This window comes from Macrobrachium rosenbergii, chromosome 25 (genome assembly GCF_040412425.1).
Source record: "Macrobrachium rosenbergii isolate ZJJX-2024 chromosome 25, ASM4041242v1, whole genome shotgun sequence".
NCBI classification, from domain to species: domain Eukaryota; kingdom Metazoa; phylum Arthropoda; class Malacostraca; order Decapoda; family Palaemonidae; genus Macrobrachium; species Macrobrachium rosenbergii.
The window spans coordinates 32,119,571-32,145,378 of record NC_089765.1 but is presented as its reverse complement, the minus strand read 5'-3'; the positions used below and the strand labels follow the sequence as shown (position 1 = coordinate 32,145,378).

General features: G+C 35.2%; 1 protein-coding gene across 1 annotated transcript; it reads left to right on the top strand.

The window, feature by feature from the left end:
* Positions 1-503: 503 nt before the first annotated feature.
* On the top strand, positions 504-25,808 carry LOC136852218 (uncharacterized). Its single transcript, XM_067126666.1, has 6 exons — positions 504-596; positions 2,508-2,556; positions 3,144-3,268; positions 24,424-24,552; positions 24,714-24,915; positions 25,168-25,808. The coding sequence occupies exons 1-6, from the start codon at positions 504-506 to the stop codon at positions 25,806-25,808; spliced, it is 1,239 nt and encodes a 412-aa protein (XP_066982767.1).

Below are 25,808 nucleotides of genomic sequence, written 5' to 3'. Positions count from 1 at the left end.
TTCCTATGCTTTGTAGATGTCAGAAAAGCATTTGGCAGAGTAAACTACCTGAAGCTCTTCCTAAAGCTGCACAGAAGACCACGCCTCTATATTTAATTGACATCTTATATTGCTGGTTCTCCACACAGTAATTCTGTGACAAATGGGGTAAGTATGGTGGTACAACTTCGGCTCCCTAAACGGGCTCTGACTAGGGGCATTCTCTCTCCATACCTGTTTAATACGTACACAGATGTCCTGAATGTCAAACTGAATTCACTCCCAATCGGATGCACTACCAACGAAACAACAATAAACAACCTCTGTTACGCCAACAATACGGTTCTGATTTCCTTATCAGTGCAAGGTCTCCACCAGTATCACCATAGTTTCACTCCCAACAGATGATTTTTCTTCTTCTGGTAAAAAAAAAACTCTCTCAAATAATGGATTCTGATAGCGAACATGGACTACTGTAGGTGGCGCATACTCACAATCATATGAAGATTCGAGTAGTAATCGCAATGACAGTATTGAAATACGTTAATGATAACAGCGCGGAAACAAAAGATGATAATTATGTTCACAGTTTAGTGTCTGAAGTTCAGTGGCATTCGGTGAATTCAAGATTTGCGACTTTACTTTTCAAGGTGTTGTGTGCTTCTCCCTCATCATTTGACAAATTATATCCTGTGGATATTTATAAGCAATGACAGATAACCTGCTTTATCTAGATATGCTGATCAAGTTATAGCTTCATGTGCCTTGGCAAGAAAACTCCAGACTGAGTTCGTGGGTTCATACTGAAAAGGAAACAATGAACAAATTTGTAAGAACAGTAATGTGTACATGGGATTACTGCCTCTCCCTCAAATACCTCTCCATTCATCCAAAGTCTTTTATATGAAAATAACCCACTTCCAAAAGCAATTACAATGGATCGTTTCCTGTACTCTTGAGAATGCTTCACTTTTGATCCAAATAATGGAGGAAGGGATTACAAAATCAGAGAACTAATTCTTATAATCCTTGAGAAACATCAAGCTCTCTGGAGGCAAGATCCTTAGACTGTGACTGACAAGTGCATGGTACGATTAAGATGTGTATCATTCTGGCAATATACCCCAGGAAACCAACCAATATGGATGCAAGCTTTTCAAGTTCTGTACATAAATATGGTTGCAAACTTTTAAAGCATTGTGCTAAAGATGGATGTACTCTTAATTTAGAAGTGCACTGTGGGCAACACAAAGTTGCACACCCCTCAGCTGCAAAATCACTTTCTACTATGAGCAAAGAGTAAAAATATTCCCAAAGATCTGTTACAAGCTACTCTGAAACAAGGTGCAGTCGTGACTCAGGAGAGTGATTCAGAAGACTCAATATTCAACTGGAAAGAAAAAACCTTTTTAACCATATCTACCCTCCTAGAACATGATGGTACCCTAGTTCCCACACGTAAAGAATCAAGAAGTGGGGAACCAATACAGAAACCCCTGTCCTCAACTACAACAATCCTAAATAAAGAGCAGATATATCAGAATAGGTATCCTCTTACCTTATGCCACTCAAAAAAGTCAAGTGGTAGAAGAACGTAGCGACTGAATTGACTGCTGGCGCATAATGGTCAATGCCTGGATCATAAATATTTAGCAAATTTTACATTTTTTAGAAGTATGTCTTTGCACTTTCAAAAAATCTGTTGTGCTCTCAATCACACTTAACAGAGATTATCAAAGAGTGGATACAGTGGCACCTCTGGCATCAATTACAAAAACAGATCCTCAAAGGGGAACAAGAACATAAAGGGGCTGCTACTAAACAATATTAACCAATGAAGAGGGTTATGAAGCCTCTAGGAAGGTGAAGGTGGTTCCACGTTTCTTGCAATGACTGTGAAGAGAAAGCCTACCTATCTAGTTCCAATCTCGAACACATTCAACCAGTTTTAGCTGAACACACCTAAAGAATATTTTTCTCATTTTGAAAGTTATAATAATTCTTATAAAAGCATCTTTTGAATAGTTTATGGGCACTATTTGTTATAGGGAAGCTAACTGATGAAATATCGCTAAGAAGAACTATCGCTAAGAAGAACTAATGCTTTTTTTAAAAATTTCGCTTGAAAATACATTTTTTGTACCCATAAAACATTCTATTACTTGATTTGTGATGAAAACTACGAGTGCGTCTATTACCAGTTTACCTATTTATGAAAATATTTGTTACTGTGCTTGAAACTGATAAACATTGCCAATCAGACATTTTTTCAAGTATTTCTCTTGAAAATATATTTGTTTGTGCCCCCCCCCTTTTATTTCTTCACGTTTTCAGGATGCCTTAATCAAAAAGATGATTTCTTTACTTTCTCCAAAAATGAATAAGGATTTACAAAATTTTATTCAAAAAAGTAAAAACGACCCAACCGTGAGTCACATGGCACGATAGGTGCATGCTGCGACCCACAAGTGGATGACAAATTATGAAACTTTTTAAAGAACTCACACTAATTCAGCTTGGGGTTCCAGAACAACCCCGTCCCCACAGCCATCAATGTAAAAAAGGTGGACTACAGAGGTAAAGAGGTAATGAACTTACATCAAAGATGTAAAAAAAGTGTACCTTAGTTTTACCAAACCACTGAGCTGATTAACAGCTCTCCTAGGGCTGGCCCAAAGGATTAGACTTATTTTACGTAGCTAAGAACCAATTGATTACTTAGCAACTGGACCTACAGCTTATTATGGAATCCGAACCACATTATAGCGAGAAATGAATTTCTATCACCAGAAATAAATTCCTCTAACTCTTCGTCAGCCGGCCGGGGACTCGAACTCGGGCCTGGCGAGTTGCCAGTCCACAGCTCTACCGATTTCCCAACGAAGAGCTATCAGAGATGCAAATTAATCCTCTACTCATAGTACCATTTTTTACACCTCAAGATAAGTCTGAGTTTATTTGGAATTCATTGTATTTTAGAACATTTAGGAGATATGGTACTGCTGGCTTTTGTTTGTTTATAGTTACACTCCTTGCTCTCCTCCTTGACTCTCTACGAGCAAAACTATATTCCAGAACGAGAAGGGCAATGAAACCAGTCAGAATGTGGAGAAAGTCCTGTTTTTTTGCTACAAACTTAAAATTGGATTTTACCATTTCCTTAGAAAACTGCAACCTGACACCATTACTGTACCCAAGAATCAACTTTGAGGGTGGAATAAGCACGACACAACCAAGCACCTTTCACTACTGTCCAACCTCCATCATTGGCCTACAAACTGCAATGAAGGTAATTAGAAAGCCATGTCACTAAATGTCACAATTGTAAGGGTGAGTTTTCGACGTTATCAAATCTTTTTCAACCGTCAATATTGCAAATATTTTTATTTTTCTTGAAATGTGGGAAGTCAAGTGTGTGCATTAATTCGGATTTTGCTGCATCCGAATTTTTTTTTACAAACGTATGTAATGACAGGAAATGAAAACTTTAATCCGTTCTCTCTCTCTCTCTCTCTCTCTCTCTCTCTCTCTCTCTCTCTCTCTCTCTCTCTCTCTCTTCTTATATTATCTAGAAAGTTTCTCGTATTTTCTTATTTGTAAAATAATTGATTATTGAATTGCATTTATACAATGCATGTAATAATCGATACTGCCGAAAAAAGGATAATCGATACTGCCTAAAAAAGGGAAACTACAGCGTAATGTTTTATTGTACTAGCCTTACAAAGATTGTCGGTGATTATCCATTTTTTCAGTTACCGGGAGGAACTAAGGACGGATTACCACGGATGATGGACATTTTATTGTAATCACGTACTAAGCAGCTAAACGAGAACATAGGCAAACTATGACCAAGGAGTTTAGATGTTGAAGGTAATATTGCAATCTATTTTGAATTAAGAACATGAAGATTAAAATTCCAGACAGTAGCTTTACGCTATATACAGACTTATGTAAGGTAGTCAAACGGGTAATTCTCCGACGAAAACCGCAACTTCAGGCACCTGTCATCCGTCTAATCTAAAAGCTCTGTAAAAATCCCAGGATGGGATTTATATCCTGTTGAGAGAATATAATTTCATCATTGGAACAATCACCTGTTTAACGCCACAGTCGGCCTCCAGACTGAATTTCCCTTAGAGGAACTACGTAAATTTGGGCATGAACTAACGGGCAAAAGCTCTTTTCAGATGAGAATCTTAATTTTAAATATCTAACATATTTATCAGCTGTGATAACGCACGACAAATGTTATAAGAAAACAATTTTGGTTCAGGATGAATGGGAAAGAATAGTGGTTATTCGAACTTTTATTTGAGAATCGTGGTACGAATTTCAAAGAGTTCTAGACAATAAAAGAATCTGTCATTTTTTCTCTGAATGGGTGTCAAATCAAGTTTATTTCTGTAATAAAATGCAATGATATTAAAAAAAAAGTTTCATTATATTTTTATTTATATTTCCACAAGAAATTTGGTAAATTCCTAAGTGTGCAGGACAATATTCATTACAGCTACAACTATTTTTCTCTCTTCCGTTAAATTGGAAGACAGTGCTTGCTTAGGTCGTCCTCACAGTGGTATCAGTGTCCTTTGGACAAATTCCCTTGCTGCATGTTACTGTATAACTGCATACAACTGACTGTCTTTTTAGCCTTACACTAATGCTGAACTAAATAAATTATCTATTCCAAATGTTTGTCATATTTTTCTCTAAACAAAACTGTGTACGTCTGTATTTAGCTTTTGTGAACATAATACTTAGTTTTTGTGAACGTAACTTGATTTGATAAGATGCTGATGGGAACTGAAAGGAAAAAAACTTTATACTGCTGTGGTATATTGATAATTCTAAATCTAAATTAAAAGGCCTTAACGTAAGACTGTCTTCAAAGATGAGTGTGTGCTCTCTCATTCTCTCAACATGCACATATAATTATTATACAGTTTATGAAAGTCTGCCCTCTAGGACAGGTTGTTTTCTCATAAGCCTTTTACATACTATTCAATTATATTTTTTAGAACTACGTGAAATAAAAGAACGGTAAAAATTATAGACCTCTCTCTCTCTCTCTCTTAATGAATTTTAACGTTTTATTAACATACTGTTGATCTTACTGTTTTATTCTATAATCTGGTTATGGAGGCAGGGAAAGTGAAATATATAGCCAGGCTACACTGGTTTTGGAGGAGGGCGCTCTCTATCTGTCTGACCTATCGACGTATCACCTTATTTTTTCTTGAGCCCAGTGTCATTTTCCCATCGATGGAACCACCCGAAATTTCATTTCAGTATTTAATTCAGCTCCCTGCTTTATTTCTGATCTTTTCACCGCCAAAGCCCCCATCGTTTACTTTTTATGGGAAATCTTTTTCACTGATGAGTATCTTGACTGCGTTTGGCTTTACCCCTGCTGAGGTCCTGAAATAAACTTGAATCCGATTGATAAGCTAGGAAGAGTCACCTTGGTGGATCACCATATTGATTTCTGAAATTGAACTGACTTACTAATAACTCCCAAAATAAATAAGAAAATAAAATCAGCATGACTAACTCCACTTAAGTACCAACCTCTTTAGAAAGTTGTCAAACACTGTAGCACTGAACACTCACGTGTGTGTGAGTGCGAGTCCGATGGTTTAAGGGTAAAACCTTATTTTACTTTCGTGAGTAACCGTCTATTCAACACTCGCATACATAAGATACTAAAAAATAAAATTTATTCCACTAAAGTGCTATTAGTGTGACAATCAACAAAGATTTTTAAAAACACCTCTTTCAACACGGCTGAAGGTTGTAGATTCCTATATCATGAAATCCTCGTAACATAATATACCTATAGAGTTGAATGTACATTCCAGCTAAGTAGAGAATTTTTCTTTTTACTGAAATGTTAGTTTGACAACACTTCTCCAGGATTCTCTCCTAAAGAAAAGTTACACATTCGATCTTATAATACATGCGATCTTAACCAAGAAAAATATGGATGTACACGAGAACACAAAAAAAGAGAGGAGAATTCTGAATGACTCCAGGTCTATTCGCACGAGGATCCAGTTCCATTTCCGGAAGCCTTATTTGTTACCTTATCAGGGCAGGTAATAGAAAACGTAATAAGAAACGCTCAATAAGTTTCCCCAGGTATCCATCTACAAGCGAGAGATCTTTAATGAGTATGTGTCCTCGAAGATGGAACCTGACGACTTCGAGATTAACTCGAAGACAGAAGTTACAATAAGGGAATGGGAGAGAAAATAGAGGGCATAAAGAGGACAGGACTGCTTTTATTCTGCGATAAAGGGTTCCAAATTGCCCGAGCCTTTGTTATTACGTTGAAGGTAAACATTGCGACACATTAAAGCCTTTTTCAAACTCGTATCAAGATCGCTATTTCCAACTTAGAATACCTCACTATGATAAAAAAAAACATTCAAGATGGTATTTATCTGCTTAGAAGCTAAGGGGAAAACAATAAACCCTCCACCTAGCCTTCAGGACTACCGTATCAGACTACCTAACATTTTCCGTAACAGTCTGTACGCACTTTGCATGGTTGCCACTATGGGTGGTATATTTGGTAGTTAGATATGATTAGATCAAAATTCTGCCGCGAAAACTAATATCCAAATGCCATATTGCGACTACCTTGATTAATAGCTTTCCGATTTATTTTCACTAGCCGACGGAGTATGCAAAGTAAGTTATAGTCAGGTACATGTCAGTGCATAAGCTGAACCCATGCCTACTGGCCATATAATACATATATATGTATGTATGTATGTATGTATGTATGTATGTATGTATGTATGTATGTATGTATGTATGTATGTATGTGTATATATATATAAATATATATACACACATATATATACAGTATATATATAAAATGTTTCCTACAACAGAGAGTGGATCCCAAGTAGAGGGGAACAATATCATATTCACCTAAACTACTGAATCACGGATAAAGTCCCCTTTGCATCTCTCAATCCATCAAGGTGTAATTAAGCACCAGCATCTACTGACGTCGTGAAAATGGCGTGGGGCTAGCAGCCTCATTACTAAAAACTGACTGATAGCTGCAAACCCTTCTAAAATTAAAATATAAATAAATAAAAGAAAAAGTGATAGGTGAAAAAAACTGCCCATTACTTCTCCAATTTTCCCTTCACAATTTTTCCCCTTTTAATTAATTATCTTTTCCTAGTTATTCCTAGTTATTCACTGTTCCGGCGTTTCTGAAGCACCTGGAAGCCTCATCGTATCAAGCTCTAAACCCTGCCATTTTCTTTTCCGTACGATCCTATTCCAATTAGGGAAAATCTATAAACTTCTAAAAGGTTCGGTGTTTGTGTCCTATTAATACTTGTTTCGATGATCTCTTTTATGTCTCCTTTTAACAAGGCAAAAATAATCTATATTTCTGGTTTCAATTAAAACACCGTTTCTTCTCAGTCGGCAAAAGGGGCAGCTAATCCGAGACTTCAAAACAAAAGTAATTTGTAAATTTCTTTAACTGCCAAAGCATCATACCTTACAAATATTCAAATACTTCAAACTTCCGTCAGCTGGCACAAAAGCTAAGACTACAGATAACTAAAAAGTGACGATTATGTTCCTATGGGAAATAAAGTTTAATAAGTCGTTGGGTCCACAAACTTTGGTTGAGGTGAGCGAAGCATTCCATTAATTGTTTCGCCCATGAAAAGTTCTGAATACGTTTTGGGATGTGTTTTCAAAAGCATAGAGCTAAGTATCTGGCTTGAGATCAGAGTTTAACTTGGAAACTTTTACTAGCACTCTTTCATATGAATCCCTTGGTTTGTTTTTAGGACCTGACATTCTGACGTCTAAAGTTGGAAAGAAAATAATACCGTCCTACAGTTGCCAGACACAAACAGGAAATGGGGCTTAAAAGTTTTTGGACTATTCAAAAATTCAAACACTAAAACTTCGTCAGTGATGTTAAAGTGCCAACAATGTTATCATTGGTAAAGAAGTTTTGAAGTTTATACAAAAATTCAGAAGAAAATAAGTGAAATTAAATATATTTTGTTTCACAAAACGCACACACTTTACATACTGTACATACACACACACCTATAACATATATATATATATATATATATATATATATATATATATATATATATATATATATATATATATATATATATATATATATATATATATATATAATGATAGAATTAATCAGTAAAAGGGATACGAAAGCTTGATGTGTCTAGTCTTGCTGTTCTTCTAAGTTTTACTTATTATGTTTTATCTTAAGCTTTATTTATTATGTTTTAACAAATATTTTTAACAATTTCTAAAACTTCTTCAAAATTGCTGTTGACCCATGGCTTCACTAGAAGAAAAATTAAACTGCGTTCTTTGGCTGGCTGAGCTAAAATGTACTGTCGCTGTCCAAAGAAGGTTTGCAACCTTGTACAATAAAGAGGCACCACACAGGAACTACATAGCCAGGTGGATCAAGAAATTTAAGGAAACAGGTTCTGTTATTGATAAACAACGGTGCAGTCAAGCGGCAACTTTCCTAATTAGCAGCTAGCTAGAAAACTGCTATAATTTGTTAGATATCAAGAAACTTTCTTGTCGCTATGTGTTATTCCCCGTCTCGTTTCCTGTCTCCTATGATCAAAGTCATTAGACTCCCGTTCAGCGTCATTTAAAATTTTTTCCCTCATATACTATTCACATATCTTGTTACTATTATTATGTTATCAATCATAAATTCCATTTTATCTATAAACGTAGACCTTTTATCCGTTCTCAATTCCTTTCAAATAGTCATCTGCATTTATATTATCTTTCTTTTTCTAAAATGCTTCTTACGTTTCTGTAATTTTCATAGAGTCTGGAGACACCATTTAAAGATGATAACGTCACGGTTTTTGTTCATATAAAAATAAATAACTTTTCACTACTCACAGTCGCGTCGTGTTAATTTATTCCCTAATAACACCAAAGTCATTTTTCTTTACAGCAACCATGTTTTTTGCCTAATAAGCAGTCTGTTGCCGGAAATAAGGGGAATTAATCAGAAACTAAATATAAATAATATCCTTTGTCAGCTACTTTCTTCAGGAACAGGATTACTGTTTCTCTCCGTTGTCTTCAAATACATTCCCTTTAATCTAGCTTACCTTACATTCCAAATTCACCCCTTCACTTATGCTATTGTTATAACACAATATCTCTTCAGTAATTCCATCACCAGTTTGCGCCATTAAATTCTTCAAGACGCAAACATTTACATATACTTTCATATTTGTCTGCAGTTACAAAAAGGCATGGAACAAACCGTGAAACTTATTTATAAATATTACTGTGGATCAATTATGCACATACCTAGTACACCATTATATATATATATATATATATATATATATATATATATATATATATATATATATATATATATATATATATATATATATATATATATACACACATATATACACATATAATATATATATATATGTATATATGTGTGTGTGTGTGTGTGTGTGTGTGTGTGTAAAGTTGATTCATGTGTTTTACGTGTGTAACATGCCTAGGAGCCTGAACATGCATGACGCAGTAGGCCTAACTCCCGCTGACTGCGTTTGGGATACTTCGCATGAACAGTGAAAAATTAGTTGTCATTTTATTGTCATTTTGAAGCTGAATAGTTGTATTTTACTCCATTTTTTTGTTCAAAGTAAGTAAAGTGACACAATGAAATAGTTCAAACTAAAAACCTGACGTTGGCAGAGCACAAAAATCTCTTTTCTTAACCATATTCACTGAAAGGGTATACATTTTTTTTTCACCACGCAGAACTTTTCAGTAATATACAGTCAATTTTACTTAAGAAATTAAATGAAAACTAATAGAAAAATGTATGGTTTCTTATAGTTAACTTGTTCGATCTACTCAGTTTATTTACGTACCCAAGAACTCATTTTGGTGTTCTCTTAAGACTAAAAAAATTCATATTTATCGCAGTATATTCGCGGGAAGAAAGTTACATATACTGTGTCTATAACATCACAATGATGACCTGAAGCTAGCCAAAGAATCGAGGCTATTCTGTAAAACAATGTTCGTCAAAAATAAAATAACAGGAGATATGGTATATGATTTTTTGCAAGTGGCAAAACCTTTACGAAATGCCTTTAAATTCTATATATTTCATTGCTATTGACCCCAGGCATCGTAAACGGGAGAATATATTAACATAAATTTTGATGGTAACGTAAACTATACGTATATACTCGTATATATTCGAATTTCCTTTTGCCCATTATAATGTTTTCATTTCTAGTTTTGCCCAAGACAAAATAAAACCTCCCTTCCTTTACCTGATTTTTTTTTCCTAGATTCATTAACACTGAGAAGCCACCGAACTCAAATAATGTACGCAACTAACTTGATATAAATACAGAACGACTCCAGATTTTTTCTAATTCTTTACTGAGTGTTTATAAAATAAAAATAAAAACTTCTTACAATAAGCACTAAAATAATATGGCAATGAATTTCTGAAAAAGAAAATCCTAGAGCCTCTTCAAGAAAATTACTCGAGCTTTCCTCTCCACGGTATTCATAGAAATCTGGCACTTCGTTTGTATTCTTCGCGTTTATCACGCAGACATTATTTAAAATGTTTTCTATTTTGTACAATATAAGCAACGAAAATGAATGAGAAACTTTTGCCCTAAAAAAAATAATAATAATAATAATAAAAATAAAAAATCAGAATATACAATTTTGGCCGAAAGGCCAAGCGCTGGAACCTATAACGTCATTCAGAGCTGAAAGGAAAATTGAGAGTAAAAGGTTAAAAAGGTGCAACAGGAGGATAACCTAGAAAGTGCACTAAGAAACAACTGTTAGAAGAGGTTGGAAAGTAAGATGGAAGAAAGAATATGAATGGAGGTACAGTAAAATGGATGAAAGTGGTTGCAAATATGGCCCGAAGGAACGCTGCAAAGAACCGTAAGTAACGGCTACAGTACACCTTGCCTGAGGTTCACTGACGGCACTAACCCCCTACGGGAACCTTCATAAAAGAATCACACCATTTTTATCTCGATTTATATCCCAACTCTTCATTGTTAAAATTCATACACAATTACATTAGTTCACATTTTCAATAAATACTGAAAGCAATTATCAGAAAAGAATTTCAAAATGTTATATGGAGAGCAATTTATCAAACTTTTGCCTTCTGTCGAATCACATTTTTGTGATGTTAACGCACTTACATTAAAGCAATTCTATGACTAATGCATTGCTATCATCATGTTTTACTTCAAATATTAATAATTTCCTGATACACTGTTGTCTATTTTTTTGAAGATTAAAAAAATATTTAGAGCTATAAATTTGCATCACGCCTGCATATCATGGATTCAACACAAAACCTTTTGTGACAAATATTGAAAAAAAAAAATAGTTTATTACAATATCTCACTCGTGACAATGAACACCACATTTCCCCAATGAACACCACATTTCCCCAAGAAGTTTCTGCATTGTGAAATTTTGACCTTCAGCTCTCTCCCTTGAACTCTTTTAAGAAAAACAGATTTTATCTCAGTGACAACAAATTTAACACAAGAAACCATTTGTGACTTGATAATTATTTATTCTTAACTGAGAAATTATAATCCTTAGTTTTCTTACACTTCTACCTGTTTAAAAAAAACATTTGTTTATCTCAGATGAAACCTAACCTTTTTATAATCCTTCTTCCTTCACGTCTTGCCCCTATGTGTCTATTAATAACTAATTACCTTTCGGTTGGCAATACATAGATGGAGGGGGGGTGAAGCACCACCTCTCTCGCTTGCGTCTTGGTGTTTGATGGTCTCTTACCGCAGAATAAAGATCCTCCCAGAGTAAGTATGAGAGGTGCAGTGAGCTTTCGTCGTCTTTACTATGAGTCTATATGAGGCGCACCATTTGTGGGACTTGATACTGGCTCCTTTCTTCTAAAGTCATCTGCGATACCTTTGACCTACAATCATGAGACTCGATAGCTTACCTATTCTGCAGTCTCTTTGGTCTGCAGTCTTAGGTTACCGTTGCCCATCATGGTGGTTGTTGCTTATCCTGAATTTTCTCCAACGATTAGGCTACTTGTTGTTTAGGCGTACATGAAAAACTCTAGGAGGTATTAAGTAGATAAGTGTCTCGCTGGTCAGGACATCCTAAAGACAGCCTTAAGGACAACCCACAGGCAAGGCTTTTCTTCATCAGAGTCGTTAATCCTAAAGCATATTTAACATGGGCACTGAAATGTTGGTTTTATTGTTTTTGCAGGCGTCAGGTGCAAGTGGGGTCAGGTAGCATCTCACAAGTGCAACTCCAAGAAGATACGAATGGAACAAGGCATTTCATGTTCAGGAGATATGTCAATGTGATTTATTGAAAACGAAGCGAGACGGAAGGGGGAAGGGGTGGGGGTAGGGCGGCTTATCTCGTATGTTCGTGACAGGTAAAAGATCGTAAAAGTTAAAACGGACAGCGAAGAACTCTCTTAATACATACGTGTGCCGGGGAAAAACAGTTAAGGAATGTGAGGTATTTCCTTTTCAAAAACTTTCCTTTTAAATTTATCATATAATCTGGTTGACGATGGTAATTATGTATACTGTACTTGCATATATAATAACTATATATAACTATATATATATATATATATATATATATATATATATATATATATATATATATATATATATGTGTGTGTGTATATATGTATATATATATATATATATATATATATATATATATATATATATATATATATATATATTTATATAATTTATGTATTGATATTTGAGTGTATGTGAAGATACAGGATCCCAGAAAATAAAAAGCCAGGTGAAATATAACTATAATCATAAACCACAGACACTCAATCCTAGTCAGACGTACGGCTAGAACATGTTTTTGGAAATTATACTTCCTTACTGTGAGGAATTTATAAATATAAAGAATCAGGGAATATTTATTAGATTAGACTGCTAAGGACGCTGTATATGAAACTCCTGCTTAATAAATACGAGGACCTAGTCTTCTACATTCAATTTTCATGCGCTGCGGGAAAAATTCATTTTTTTTTTTCTGGGGAAGTTTAAAACATTTTACCTTTGAATAGAAGTCAAATATCCAAGTATTACTGGTCGTATGTGTTTGATTTTCTGTGTAGATTTCCATTTTTTTATTACACTTTTCTCTATATACTACTATACTGACCTGTCAATGAGAGTAAGGGAAAATTTAAAACGCTAGTTAGTCTTCGCCAATCATACGGTCAATATACGTTGAAAGCAATTAAGTGTTAAAAATCATTTGAAAATTCCAATCAACCAAAACACAACAAAGCCTAGGGCTTAAAAAATAAATGACTGATTTCATTTTTCCTGTGAAAATAAAATAAATACCACAAATTTAATTTGCCATATATAGAGAGCAATTCGCCTACAGCAATTGCAATACTAAAATGTCCTTGGGAAAAATATTCGTGTTTTATTTTCCCATCCAACACCGAATTCGTTGCTTGGTACATTATTACTTTTGGAATCCGATTTGAGGGGATTCCAGTTTGTTCTCCACCAAATTAAATAATCTTCTATCATTCATCTAAATAACTGTTACAAATTATATACATATATATATATATATATATATATATACACACATACATACATACAGAGCTCTTCGTTGGACGAGTCGGTAGAGCTGTGGCCTACCACTCGGTAGGCCCGAGTTCGAGTCTCCGGCCGGCTGATGAAGAGTTAGAGGAATTTATTTCTGGTGATAGAAATTCATTTCTCGCTATAATGTGGTTCGGATTCCACAATAAGCTGTAGGTCCCGTTGCTAAGTAACCAGTTGGTTCTCAACCACGTAAAATAAGTCTAATCCTTCAGGCCAGCCCAGCCCTCAGTGAGCTGTTAAAACTAAGGTATACTAACATAACATATATATATATATATACATATATATATATGTATATATATAATTACATTATCACCTTTGGAAGATGTAGTACCAGAAAGGACATCCCTCAACTTTATGAAATCTTTAAGGGAGAGACTGATAACCTCACATCTTTTCATGTTCTTCTGGAAGTTCCACAGCGAAACACAAAGAAATTTTTCAGTCGCCCTGCATGCTGAACTTGAATAAATCTATACTGGACAAAATGGAAAAGGATTAAAAAGAGGAACCAATACTAACGGCACAGATGGAAACTTACAGATACATTAACAATTATTATAATTTTAATCTAATGACTGTAATCCTCTCTCTTGGAGAGTGTTTTGATTAATCGTTGAATTATGCACTACTTATGTGACATGCACTGGTCCACGCTAACCAAAGGAATAGTAAAAGCTATAAGTCTTCAAACACTCGCTACAGCACTCAAACTTTATTAACTATACTTTTTTATCCTCATAAAGGGCTTCGGAATATGTTTTGAAGATGCTCTTGACAAAGTCTGATAGAAAGCAGCAATACGCTTCACACATATGACTTTCCCAGTTGTCTCCGAAAAACCATTCTAGCTTTTCAACCACGTTACATCCGTTATGTTTGCAGGCGCAATCCATTTTCTCAATCATTCCCTATTCTCAAGGACTGTTTCCTCACTTATAATGTTCCTTCTCTTCGCCTGTGACTTTTTCCTATTTTATTCTTTTCATGATTTGGGACCAAGTCAACATCTCTCTTCTATGAACATTCTGAATGCTTAGATTAGATTGAAATTGTCTGGGCGACACCTAACTATATCAGCTGAAAATCTACTTCAAAAACTTTTCGGTCCAGATTTAACAAGTTTTTCCTGTATGTCATTTACTGAAGTTCTATGTTAGACTTATTCTGGAATATTCATCTTCAGTTTGCCTGCACGACATGATCGAACAGCACTTTGTCTCATCCTCTCGATCCTTTCCCTCTTTCGCAACATGTGCTCTCTGGCTCTTATCTACATACACAAGTCAGCCACTGCTACACTGAGCTCATGGTAAGAGTTAAATCCTCTAAGGCGGTCTTGCAACGTCAGCCAGGCTACATTTATTCTGTGGAAATTAGTAATCCTTGGACTAAGCGATTCACCAACCGCCTCACTCCGCCTGTGCCAAGCTGTTGAATTTTACTTTCAATACCGTTTTTCTCGACTTTAATAATCTATAATAATCTGTTCTCTTTTAGAATGGTTACCGATTTCCTCGTTTACTATGCTGCAAATCTAGCAATAATTTAGGTGTCAAAAACCTTTTGTTATTTCAATACGATCAGCTTTCACATAACGATACCGCACAGTTCTTGCCTGCTATATAAATGGAGATTACGGACAAACTGTTGGACAGAAAACACCAATTTTACCAGTGTATATAGGACATACATGTTAACATCCGAGACAGTGGTCTTCTACTGATCCCATCAAACCAAGGGAATTAGTTAAGAAACATTCACCACATGCATAAAGTATCAAAAAATAAAGAAAACCAATGGTTGAGAAAGAAATTTCGAACAAAATTACCACTAAAAGTAATAAAAAAAATTTCATATAAAATTCACTACAAAGGCAAATGGTAAATGATTTCCAAAGCACCAAACACACACCAATCAAAGATGAACAAAAAATTTCGTCCTATCAATTAACTGATTACCAAGAGAAAGCCAAGTGGTTTCAGCCTACTATACATAAAAAAATGCCCGTCATCATTTTTAGTTTGAAGGTAAAAAGAAAAATAACACTCTCCTCATATAATTAACTAAGAAACTTGTCACTTAGTGACTAAAAATGAGGTTGAAGCCCAAAGACCAAAAGCTGGAACATACGCTGGAACCTAACACGATTATTCAGAGCCTTTGAATTTGCGGTTTCCAGAAAAAAAACAAAGTTTTAAAAAACAAAGGGTATTAATATTTTCTAACATAAAACATATACAATAAACACATATATTAAATTATATTTCGTTAAAATTTTAGGCCACACGTAGGTAGACCATTTGGTTATCTACACCTACATTATCTTTTAAAATTTTGGAAAATACTTACCATCAAAAGTCTAAACGGTATTTCCTCCTCAGATGGTCATATCTGGAGCAGTGAACCAGACTAGGCCAGGTTATGTGAGAGGAAATTAAATGTGAAACAAGTTGAAAGTGCATAATTTATCATACAGTGCCGCCCTCATATTGAAAGAAGCGTCCACGAAAGTGTTCAATTAACAGAGAACTTTTACAGTGAACACACACACACTAAAGCACTAGCTCCTTCCGAAATAAAACTATGGGTCAGTAAAGTATGACCAATCCTATGGCAAGTCAGTTTAACCTCAAACCTTTTGGTATAGCTAGAGCTAGATATCAAGGAGCCATTCTCTCCTCGAATTTTTTTCCACAGTTCTTATCGGTGGATAAAAGAGGTGATTACAGCTGGTGCCGTTTATAAAATGATGAAATGACCTTTTACAAATCACAGAAAGGAATCTTTTTCATAAAAAGTTTCCATCTTGTGTCATCTTTAGCCTCCCTGTCAGCTGGATCATTTCCTTATATTCCTGTATGTGCAGGGACTAAACAAAATTAATAGTATTTATGCCTAACAAAGAGGCTTTGGATTAATTGACGAGAAGGATCAGGCATTATCAATGCTTCCATGACACTTCTCGAATCACTGCAATTAACAGAGGATTTCAATTCTCTCTTTGCCACAGGTTCCAAAGCACTGACTATGGCTGCTGCTTCAGCAGTTAAGACAGACGAACACTCTGACAGTTTAGCAGCAAATGATTCCCCTTCACATACTTAGGCACAGCCTACTCCATCTTTCGATTTTGATTCATCAGTGTAAATTTTCTTTTCATTTTTATGAATTATATCATCAAAAACTTACTTTTTATTGCTTCTACCGAGTGATCTTTATCTAGATTTTTTGTGCTTATACATGCTTCTGGAATAAACAATGAAGGTTTAATTGGATGTACTGTTTCAAGGATCTTTTTGAGTTTTTATGTTGTTGCCCCCTAGCTCTTCAACCTGCCTGATCTGGAAAGCGTTAGAAGATACTGTTCCGAACCGTCTTGAATTCAACTCTGTCAGCATCTAAACGCTGGATTCTTTTTTGAGTTTAGCCATTGGGTGTACCACAAACCTTGCTCATATCCTCTCTGGTCTAGTGGTAAATCATGTGAATCTACATAACGGATCTCAACAAGTGATGTTCTGTGCAGATTCAAAGACCCATATTGCGCAATACAACTACTTTTAGTTTTTTTTAAGCAGATGAATGTACTTTGTGTCCAAGGTAAAGCCTGGATGTATATACTGTATAACTGAGACTTACGAGATACTGTATCAGCACCCCAGCTAAGAACAATTAAAACTTTTAAAATAGTCAATACGGTTTGATCATGTCAGCTTTTCACCCTTTAAGATTGTACTTCGCTAGGATAGCATAACTATTTCCTTACCAATAAAAGCTGGGATGTTTCATTGGTTAAAATCCACTGAACAAAATGGCAGCTGTTTTTGACGTAAAAAATCTGAATCCCTGTTCATCTGACCACTTGTTTACTTTGCAAATACTGAATGACAGTTACTGCATCAGATCCTGTACAATATCATGACAAAATTTGTTTAACAAATACAGAGCATCTTACTGGTGGAAGTACATTTTACAGAATACTATTAAAGGCTACAGATAGTGACACTGTGAACACTACCCTGAAGGATTCCCCCTTCTTGTAAATAAAGATTTGATATGTGATTCCCAACTGTTATTCTAAAGTATCTCTGTGGAAAAAAATCTATAAATCTCATCATATTCCCTTTTATACCCATATCATACAGTTGTTTTATAATGCTCTGATACCAGGTTACGGCATATGCTTTTTCTAATTTATATCAAGAAATCCCTTATACTCTGACTGCAAGATCTCTTAGCGAAGGTCTGTTTTTCCTAATGCAAATTAATAAGGTGCCAGCATATTATTTTTTGTTATTGATAAACTTTTCCTTCACTTTACAAAACACAACTGGTAAGGATTGTTGGTTTATAGCTACTATATAGGAGGCATCCTTATTTGTTCCTTTTCTGGGGTGGGGGGGCGCCCAACCACGGCTTGATCAGTGCAGTTTTCCTGCTCATTGGCAGTATCCGTTTCTTAGACTTTATCAATACTGTAATGTCTAAAAGAAATCTTTTGGACTTTTCTTGGGGATGCTTTAGCATTTTGTAAAGAATTTTATCTTCACTAGGGGCATAAGGTTCAGTTTTCTATTTTCTGTAGGGGCTTAGTTTTGAATACCGGGACGAAAGTCTAAATTTTCTTTGTGTATATTCAAAGCCGCTTTTGATTCTTCGCAAATAAGAATGAGCATTGCTTTATCTATGCACCTTCCATACATTTTCCAGATAAATGTCTAGAATTTCTTATTCTCTAATATCATAAAGATCTTTGGAAAAAGTTGCTAAGTCCTTACATGAACACAAACGTGTATACACACTCATATGTACGTCACAAAAGAGAGCGACATGCGGGACATTTTTCACCACACAGTCATTAGTTTAAGTGTTCAAGACAATATGCTTAATAGGAACAAAATTTGTTAATGACCTATTAGTTTAAAAGAGAAATCATGGTGATACTTTGCTACTTCGATAAAAGACAATTCTCGATCATATCAGGTGGCATTAATGAATCCTAACGAGGATACTACAGACATATACAATTAGCCATAAGTTTTTCTCGAATGGAAAAGGAGGAGCTCACGAGAATGTCTTAATGACCAAACATTTAAGGTAACCATTTTCGGAAGAGAAACGAAATGACGCTAAGGCTCCATCTCACCACAGATCGTTACAGAAACAACCAAATTTAGGCAAGTTCCTACGTTGACACTAAAACCTTAAACTCTCGAAGAGGTAACAACCCACATGCTGCTATTGCGTTTTAATTTCATTGAAGTACCTCAAACATCTTGGGAAGTTCCATATATATATGAAGATTTCCATGAGTTTTCTCTAAACTTGTATATTTTCAGATATCTAAATCACCTGACGGATCACGAGCTAATTCCAATACAAGCTTCTACTCATAATATCTTCTATTCCCTAGATACATGTCGAAATGGTCTGATGAAAATTGGATACCATTAACAACATTAGTAAATTTCCTGGGAAAGTTTACTGTACAATCCTCCTCTCTTGCCAAAGTTACCGCAAACATATCTTGGGCCAATCAGAAGACATAAAATGCTAAAATATTTGGCTATGACAACACCCTTTGGTCTAAATTCATAATGTTACTTTGTATCTATTTCAAGCTGCAATAACATATTGATGATATCTTAATGCGTGGAATAGTATTACCAATTTTTTTTTTAAGTCTACTAGTGCTGATAAAAAATCTACAACCTCCCAACTGTGAAGCCTTTTTTATCTTTTACTTCCTTTTTAGTCCATGCTCTAAAGTATATGATCACCTAAAGTGCGTCCAACAAAACGGTGAAAGAGTTTTGCATATAAAGCATTTTTATTCAATAAAAATAAAACAGACTTGTCAAGCTCAACTGGTCCATTCTACCCTTAGAACAGACAGCCAAATGTCAGTGCAAAGCCGTCAAGTAGATGCTAAATGTGTTAACAGTATAAATCACTGGTACGTCAATCACTTCATAACCTGGATGCTATTTACTACGAGAGAATCAAATGTTGATCAACTTCTTGCCAGTAAGAGAACTTTGATGCTAACAGTATATCTGAAGGGATATTCCTTACCCAAACGTAATGTCTCAAAGCAAATGGATGTTCAGGATTCTAGATTTCTCGGTAAGACCTCGTAGTTTCAAATGGTTAAATCTACAAAGCTAGGCATTTTTTGGTTTGTTCATGTATATACTTTCCTTCATTCCATTATTATACATTTACGTTGGCCTAATCAGTTCTGGTTTGTAAAATTGTTCTCATATTTTTACGGTACTTAATTTTTTTTTTGTCTCCATCCTCGATAAAACTTAATCAAAGCAATCAATCTGATCAATAACCTGACATAGTCTGCATCTCTCTCTCTCTCTCTCTCTCTCTCTCTCTCTCTCTCTCTCTCTCTCTCTCTCTCTCTCTCTCTACCACAAGGTGGCTTCTCGGCCTGATTAATAACATTTTCCATTATTAGTTCGTATGAGTGGGGGAGAACAGATTACAGTGTTTCCCATCTGGTATGGTGCAATTATATATGTAAAATAAACTTCAATTCATGTTCCCTATGTTGCCAGAGAACACTAAATCACTCATGATCCTTACACATTTAACAAATTAAGGTTACACTTGCGTCAAGAGCCTGTAACAGGCAAATACCACATCCGATACGCAAGCAAGCAGTAGGTGTATCAAAGCCACAACCTGGTTTCACTTAATAAGTCTTTCAAAATTTGTAAGCGTGAGAGTGGACAAAGTGGATGGCTTGCTGGTAGCCATAAGTTGTGACGTACATTGTGACACAAACGCCCATCTGTAACAATTGTAAATGAGCAAAATTCTTTTGTCTAACTCTGGGAGCAGAAACTGTATTTACTGCACAGCAGTGAAATGGATCAACCGTCACTTGACTTTCATGATGATACTAATGATGTGATATGTGACCAAATGTTAGTAATTTGCAGTGATAATATAAATGATTATAGTAATTGCACAATTTTATCTGAATTTGAAATTTGTATATTTAAACTGCATTTAAAACACATTTTTTTTTAATTCTCTGAAATGTTTGTTTAATAACCTAAGTCACAGTCTTTTAATTCACAACCTTATATAACTACTAAAGTTACCAATATTGCAAGTAACAACCCTTTCAATAATTTTTAAACGAACACGGCACACTACTGTGCACACTTGTACCACTGCATAATGCAAGTTTTACAGAAATTAACCCAAAATGGACACTTTTAACTTCATTCACCAAAGCTGATACTGAGTTACTGATGCTTGTGTTTTTAGGGTTACACATTCTCTCAGTAAAAAATGCACACTGCTTCGTGACATCTGTCAACACAATTTTGCTAGATCAACAACAATAATATATTGCTCTATTGCAAAAATCTTTTACGCAGCATTAATATCTCTTCCAAAGCGCCTACAAATAATAACACTAGGAAAAACCTCCTTACTTTAAATTATCTGTGGTGAAGTGAGCACACGCATACTTGCTGTGCCAGACCTAGATATTTCATTCTCTAGGGTTACAGAAAAACCTACGAGGAAAGGAAATGCTATAATTTACATGATTTACGATTTATTAAAGTAGCTTAATGAGGACTTGCAAATGCATTCATGTCTCCTAAATGTCAGGTAAGCTTTTACAAAACGGACATGACCATTCAAAACATACTTCCAACATGGCTACATAAAGCTGTAGTAGGCGAAACTACAACAATACTGGCTGTAAACCTTAGGGTTCATTCAAATATTTAATAAGATAACGGAGCTGTTGAATATTCATAACCCATGTACAGAAAAAATAAATATTTTTTTAAAATGTGCTGTTTTCTAATACACTTCTGTCATCTTCGCTACGTTGCAAGAGGCCTTGCTTGACTTTATATGTGATTTTCTCCTGTTCAACTTCGTAATAATGAGAATTTGTTCAACCTACAAGTGACTGTTCCTTATCTTGAATTGATTCAAGCTGGACTGGAGTATGCTATAGGAAAATAACTTCTTAAATGTCAATCAAAAATTTTTTTCATCCATCTTCCATAAGATTTTTTCATTTTTCCAGATAATCATCTGCTCTTTGGAGGAGGCCCATTCGGTATTAGTATGAACATAATGGCAAATACTTAATAAAGCCCAGTGTTACATTTACTACCACTTTAGAAAAGTGTTGAAGATGATTCATCTCTCTCACTCCTCTAAAATATAATATTGTCTCTTCTTACAACTACTCTTCAACAAGCCATTAAGGTATAACTGGAACAAAAGGCGTACAACAGGATCGGAAGAGATTCATATGATCAAAGAAGCTTCGATTTGGGGTAGAAAAAGCAAATTATCAATTTCTATAATCATCAGATAATCATATTATGTAGCACTTCTTTTTAACTTGGCCGCATATTATTTTTATCACCTACATATTCAGCCAATAAAAATGGAAAAAATGTTATGAACGTTTACCCTTTACCAAACGTGGCTTCCTCATCCGTGTAAGAATGATTTATATTCATGATTTGTGTTACATAGTCTTAAAAGCGATAAGCTGACAGATGTGTGTGTGTGCGTGCAAGCCAATGTACACGTGCATGTATATTTATAACTATTCAAGCAAAATTATAAAGGAAAATCTCCTCTACCAGAAACAGCAGTTTAAAAATTCAAGGTAAATGAACTGACAGATAAACCAGAAAATAACACTCAAAAGACAAAGAAGAAATTTGTGGGTACTACAGTATATCGTAGCTCAGGAAGTGTATTAATACGCATCTTTCATGAAGTACGTAAATGTAGAAGGTTTCAGAATCACACAAACACTTCTTGAAGACTAAAGAATCCATTCAAACAGTATATTCAGTGAACAACGGTGGATGCAAACAAATTTCCTAATACATTCAATAGCACTGTAAAGGACCTTCACGCTTTTTAGCTAAAACTGCTTCTAATGATTTATTACTGCTATAAGTCTACTCTAATGTTTATAATTCAACCTTTTACATAAAGATTTAATTTTGTGGGATACGATACAACAGATAAATTTCTATGACACTACTTCAAGTAGCACTACTTGAATATGCTCAGAAAGCACACTGATAAATGTAATTCTAAAACGTGCAAAAATGTTTAGCAAAGCATTCCTAGCATATTTTCCATGTATCTAGTCTTACTGAACCAAAACGTGGAAAATCACTTAAGGCTCTGACAATCCATAACAAAGGAATTTTGATATATTTCAATAAGTAAGTGAAAGCAGTTCAACTTGAAAACATACTTTTAAGTGAAAGCAATAATATCTACATGAAAGTACGAATTCCCGATCAAGACAAAATAGCGCACGACAGGAACCTACATTAATGAGCTGCCCCGGCCACGTTAGTTATCCGAGAGCCCGCTCGCACTGTGGCTGACGTCATATCATACGATCTCGCTCCACTATTAGTGACCCTCATTACCATTTTATGGTTCATCATCATTCTAATTTATAAGCTGATTTTTATACAATGAAGTACATTTATTCTCGACTCGAAAGGCTTGTAATAAAGAGATCCCCCCCAAAATTTGAGGTCTTAAGTTAGGAAATTATGTCTATAAAAATAGAAAAAAATTATATATATATATATATATATATATATATATATATATGTGTGTGTGTGTGTGTGTGTGTGTGTGTGTGTGTGTGTGTGTGTGTGTGTGTGTGTGTGTGCGCGCGCGCACGTCTTTGTGGATGATAGTTTGTCAATAATTCCACACATTAAAATTTTGTATTCTCAAATTTATGTTACTAATATATTTGCTTTATCCATAAACCAAAAAAGAATTGTATGTGATATCTCCTCCTATCCTGTTCCACTTTGGTATTCAAGTTCTGTGACAGCTGAGTACTACGTCTGTATCACGATATATATATATATATATATATATATATATATATATATATATATATATATATATATATATATATATATATATATATATATATATTATCACTTGCACAACTGTTCTGTGCAATAATACAATTACTAACAGGAGCTCATTAAAACTGGATGGTATCTAGCAGAGATATTTATTCAGGAAAAATTACAAGCTTTCTAGGACTAACAGTCCTCATTGTCAAGTACACATATATATTGCTAAGAGAGTTAGCTCTCTCAAGGAAACTCGCCTTTCAAGAATAGAGTAAAAGGTCATAATAAACAAACGTAATAACTTGCTGTTAATTAAGTTTGTTTGTCGACACGCTGACAGTCGGCTGTGGAGATTTGCCCCTCCAATCTCATTCTGATTTCCCTTGCTGCATTTAATCCTCTTTTGAGCTCTGTGACTGCGATAAACCTCGTATTCCAAATACTGACCTAAACTCAGAGAAGATGCCCAGCTGCCTGAATGACCTGGGGCACTGATTAAAGACGTCCACGCCTTCTGTATGGCTTGAGGCACAGATTAACCAACCAGCCAGCCTTCGCCAAAAGAGAAAGTCAGACACATTAGCCATATGGCATTCGCTCTAAGAGAAAGTTGGACGTACCCAGAATGCATCTGGAATCAAAAGGCCGGTAATCCTAGGAGCTGATAAATAGCCCTCCATTGCAGGATCGGCGAGAGACCAGATCGCCATGAAATAAGTCACATCTCTTGACTGCCCTGCTCCTTCAGAGCTAACATCCCTCTGTGGCTGAATGACTCAGTTCTAGTACCTTGAACCCAGTGCCAACCGCCCCCTCCCCAGGACCCACTTAGAGCAGGTCAGCCACCCGAGGGATTATCGATGAATCATCCGTCTGCTGAGGTAGTGTGGGCCAAAGCACGTGGATTCACCCATGCTCAGACCACGCAAGTCAGTGATTCACTTCTGCATACAGAGTGAACTTGCAGTTGTTGGTGTCTTACTATACAAATTTTTTTCGAGAAAATGCCGAGTAACTGTTCTATATTTGGGTGTTTCAATACCAAAGCAAAAACCAAAGAGACTGGTGTGAGGTATTTTCGATTTCGAAGGATGAAGTGTTCAGAGACAAGTGGCTACATGCATGTCGTCGTGCAGATCCAGTGAACCCTAAAAATGCAGTCATATGTTCAGTGCACTTTACTCTACAAGACTATGCAGAGGATTTGAAGTCACGACTTCTTGATACTGAATCGCCAAGGAATAAGAGGGCATTAAAAGAAAATGCTGTTCCATCTCTAAATCTTCCAAATGGTAAGTGTATTGTTTGCAGCAGCGCTCACTACTTCGTTATCAATAACATATTTGTAATATGCATGGGTTTATTATAGAAAGCATGTGTTGAGTATTTCAACACACATACATTATATATATATATATATATATATATATATATATATATATATATATATATATATATATATATATATATATATATATATATATTTAATGATGTGTATGAGAAGCTTGAAAAATTGTTTTCTAATGAAACTATCATCATCACAGGTGTAGCTCCAGCAAAATCATCAGTTGCAAGAGACGGACGGGCCCATAAACGGAGTGAGAGGAAAGCTGTGAAAGAGCTCTGTGATATGAGTAAGGAAGGTATTGGTGAAATTGTGGCTGATAATGCAAGAGAGACAACTCAAGACGACTGTGTTGAAAATGATGTCGGTGAGTCATCTTCTCCTGTTGTTATAACAGTCATTCCAGTAGAGGTAACAAATGAATTGCAACGGCTGAAAAATGAAGTAAAACAACTAAGGGAAGAAAATGAATCATTGAGAACTGAAATTGCAGATTTGCGTGGAAATGTTGTGCAAATTATTAGGAATGTAGTCATAGCCAGAACTGAAAAAATCCTGAGCCCTTACTTTAGCAGAACTCAAATCAAAGCCATTATAACTCAGAAAAGAGTCAGTGAATGGAGTAGTGAGGACATTGCGGCTGCTTTAACGTTACGAAGTTTAAGTCCAAAGTGTTACAAGTACTTGAGAGTAAAAAAAGGATTTCCCTTGCCTTGTCCAAGCACACTGAAAAAGAGAGCACAAAATTTTGACTGTGAGCCTGGGATTTTAACTTCAGTAATGACATTATTAGTGCAAAGGCTGACACATTTCATACTCTTGAAAAGCTTGCTGTCTTAA

Bases quoted from the DNA above. Each gene is read 5' to 3' on its own strand.
- LOC136852218 (XM_067126666.1), top strand. From the start codon at position 504: ATGACAGTATTGAAATACGTTAATGATAACAGCGCGGAAACAAAAGAT. The intron at 597-2,507 runs GTGAATTCAAGA...TTGGGGTTCCAG, and splicing joins CTGAAGTTCAGTGGCATTCG to AACAACCCCGTCCCCACAGC. The intron at 2,557-3,143 runs GTAAAGAGGTAA...CCATTTCCTTAG, and splicing joins AAAAAAGGTGGACTACAGAG to AAAACTGCAACCTGACACCA.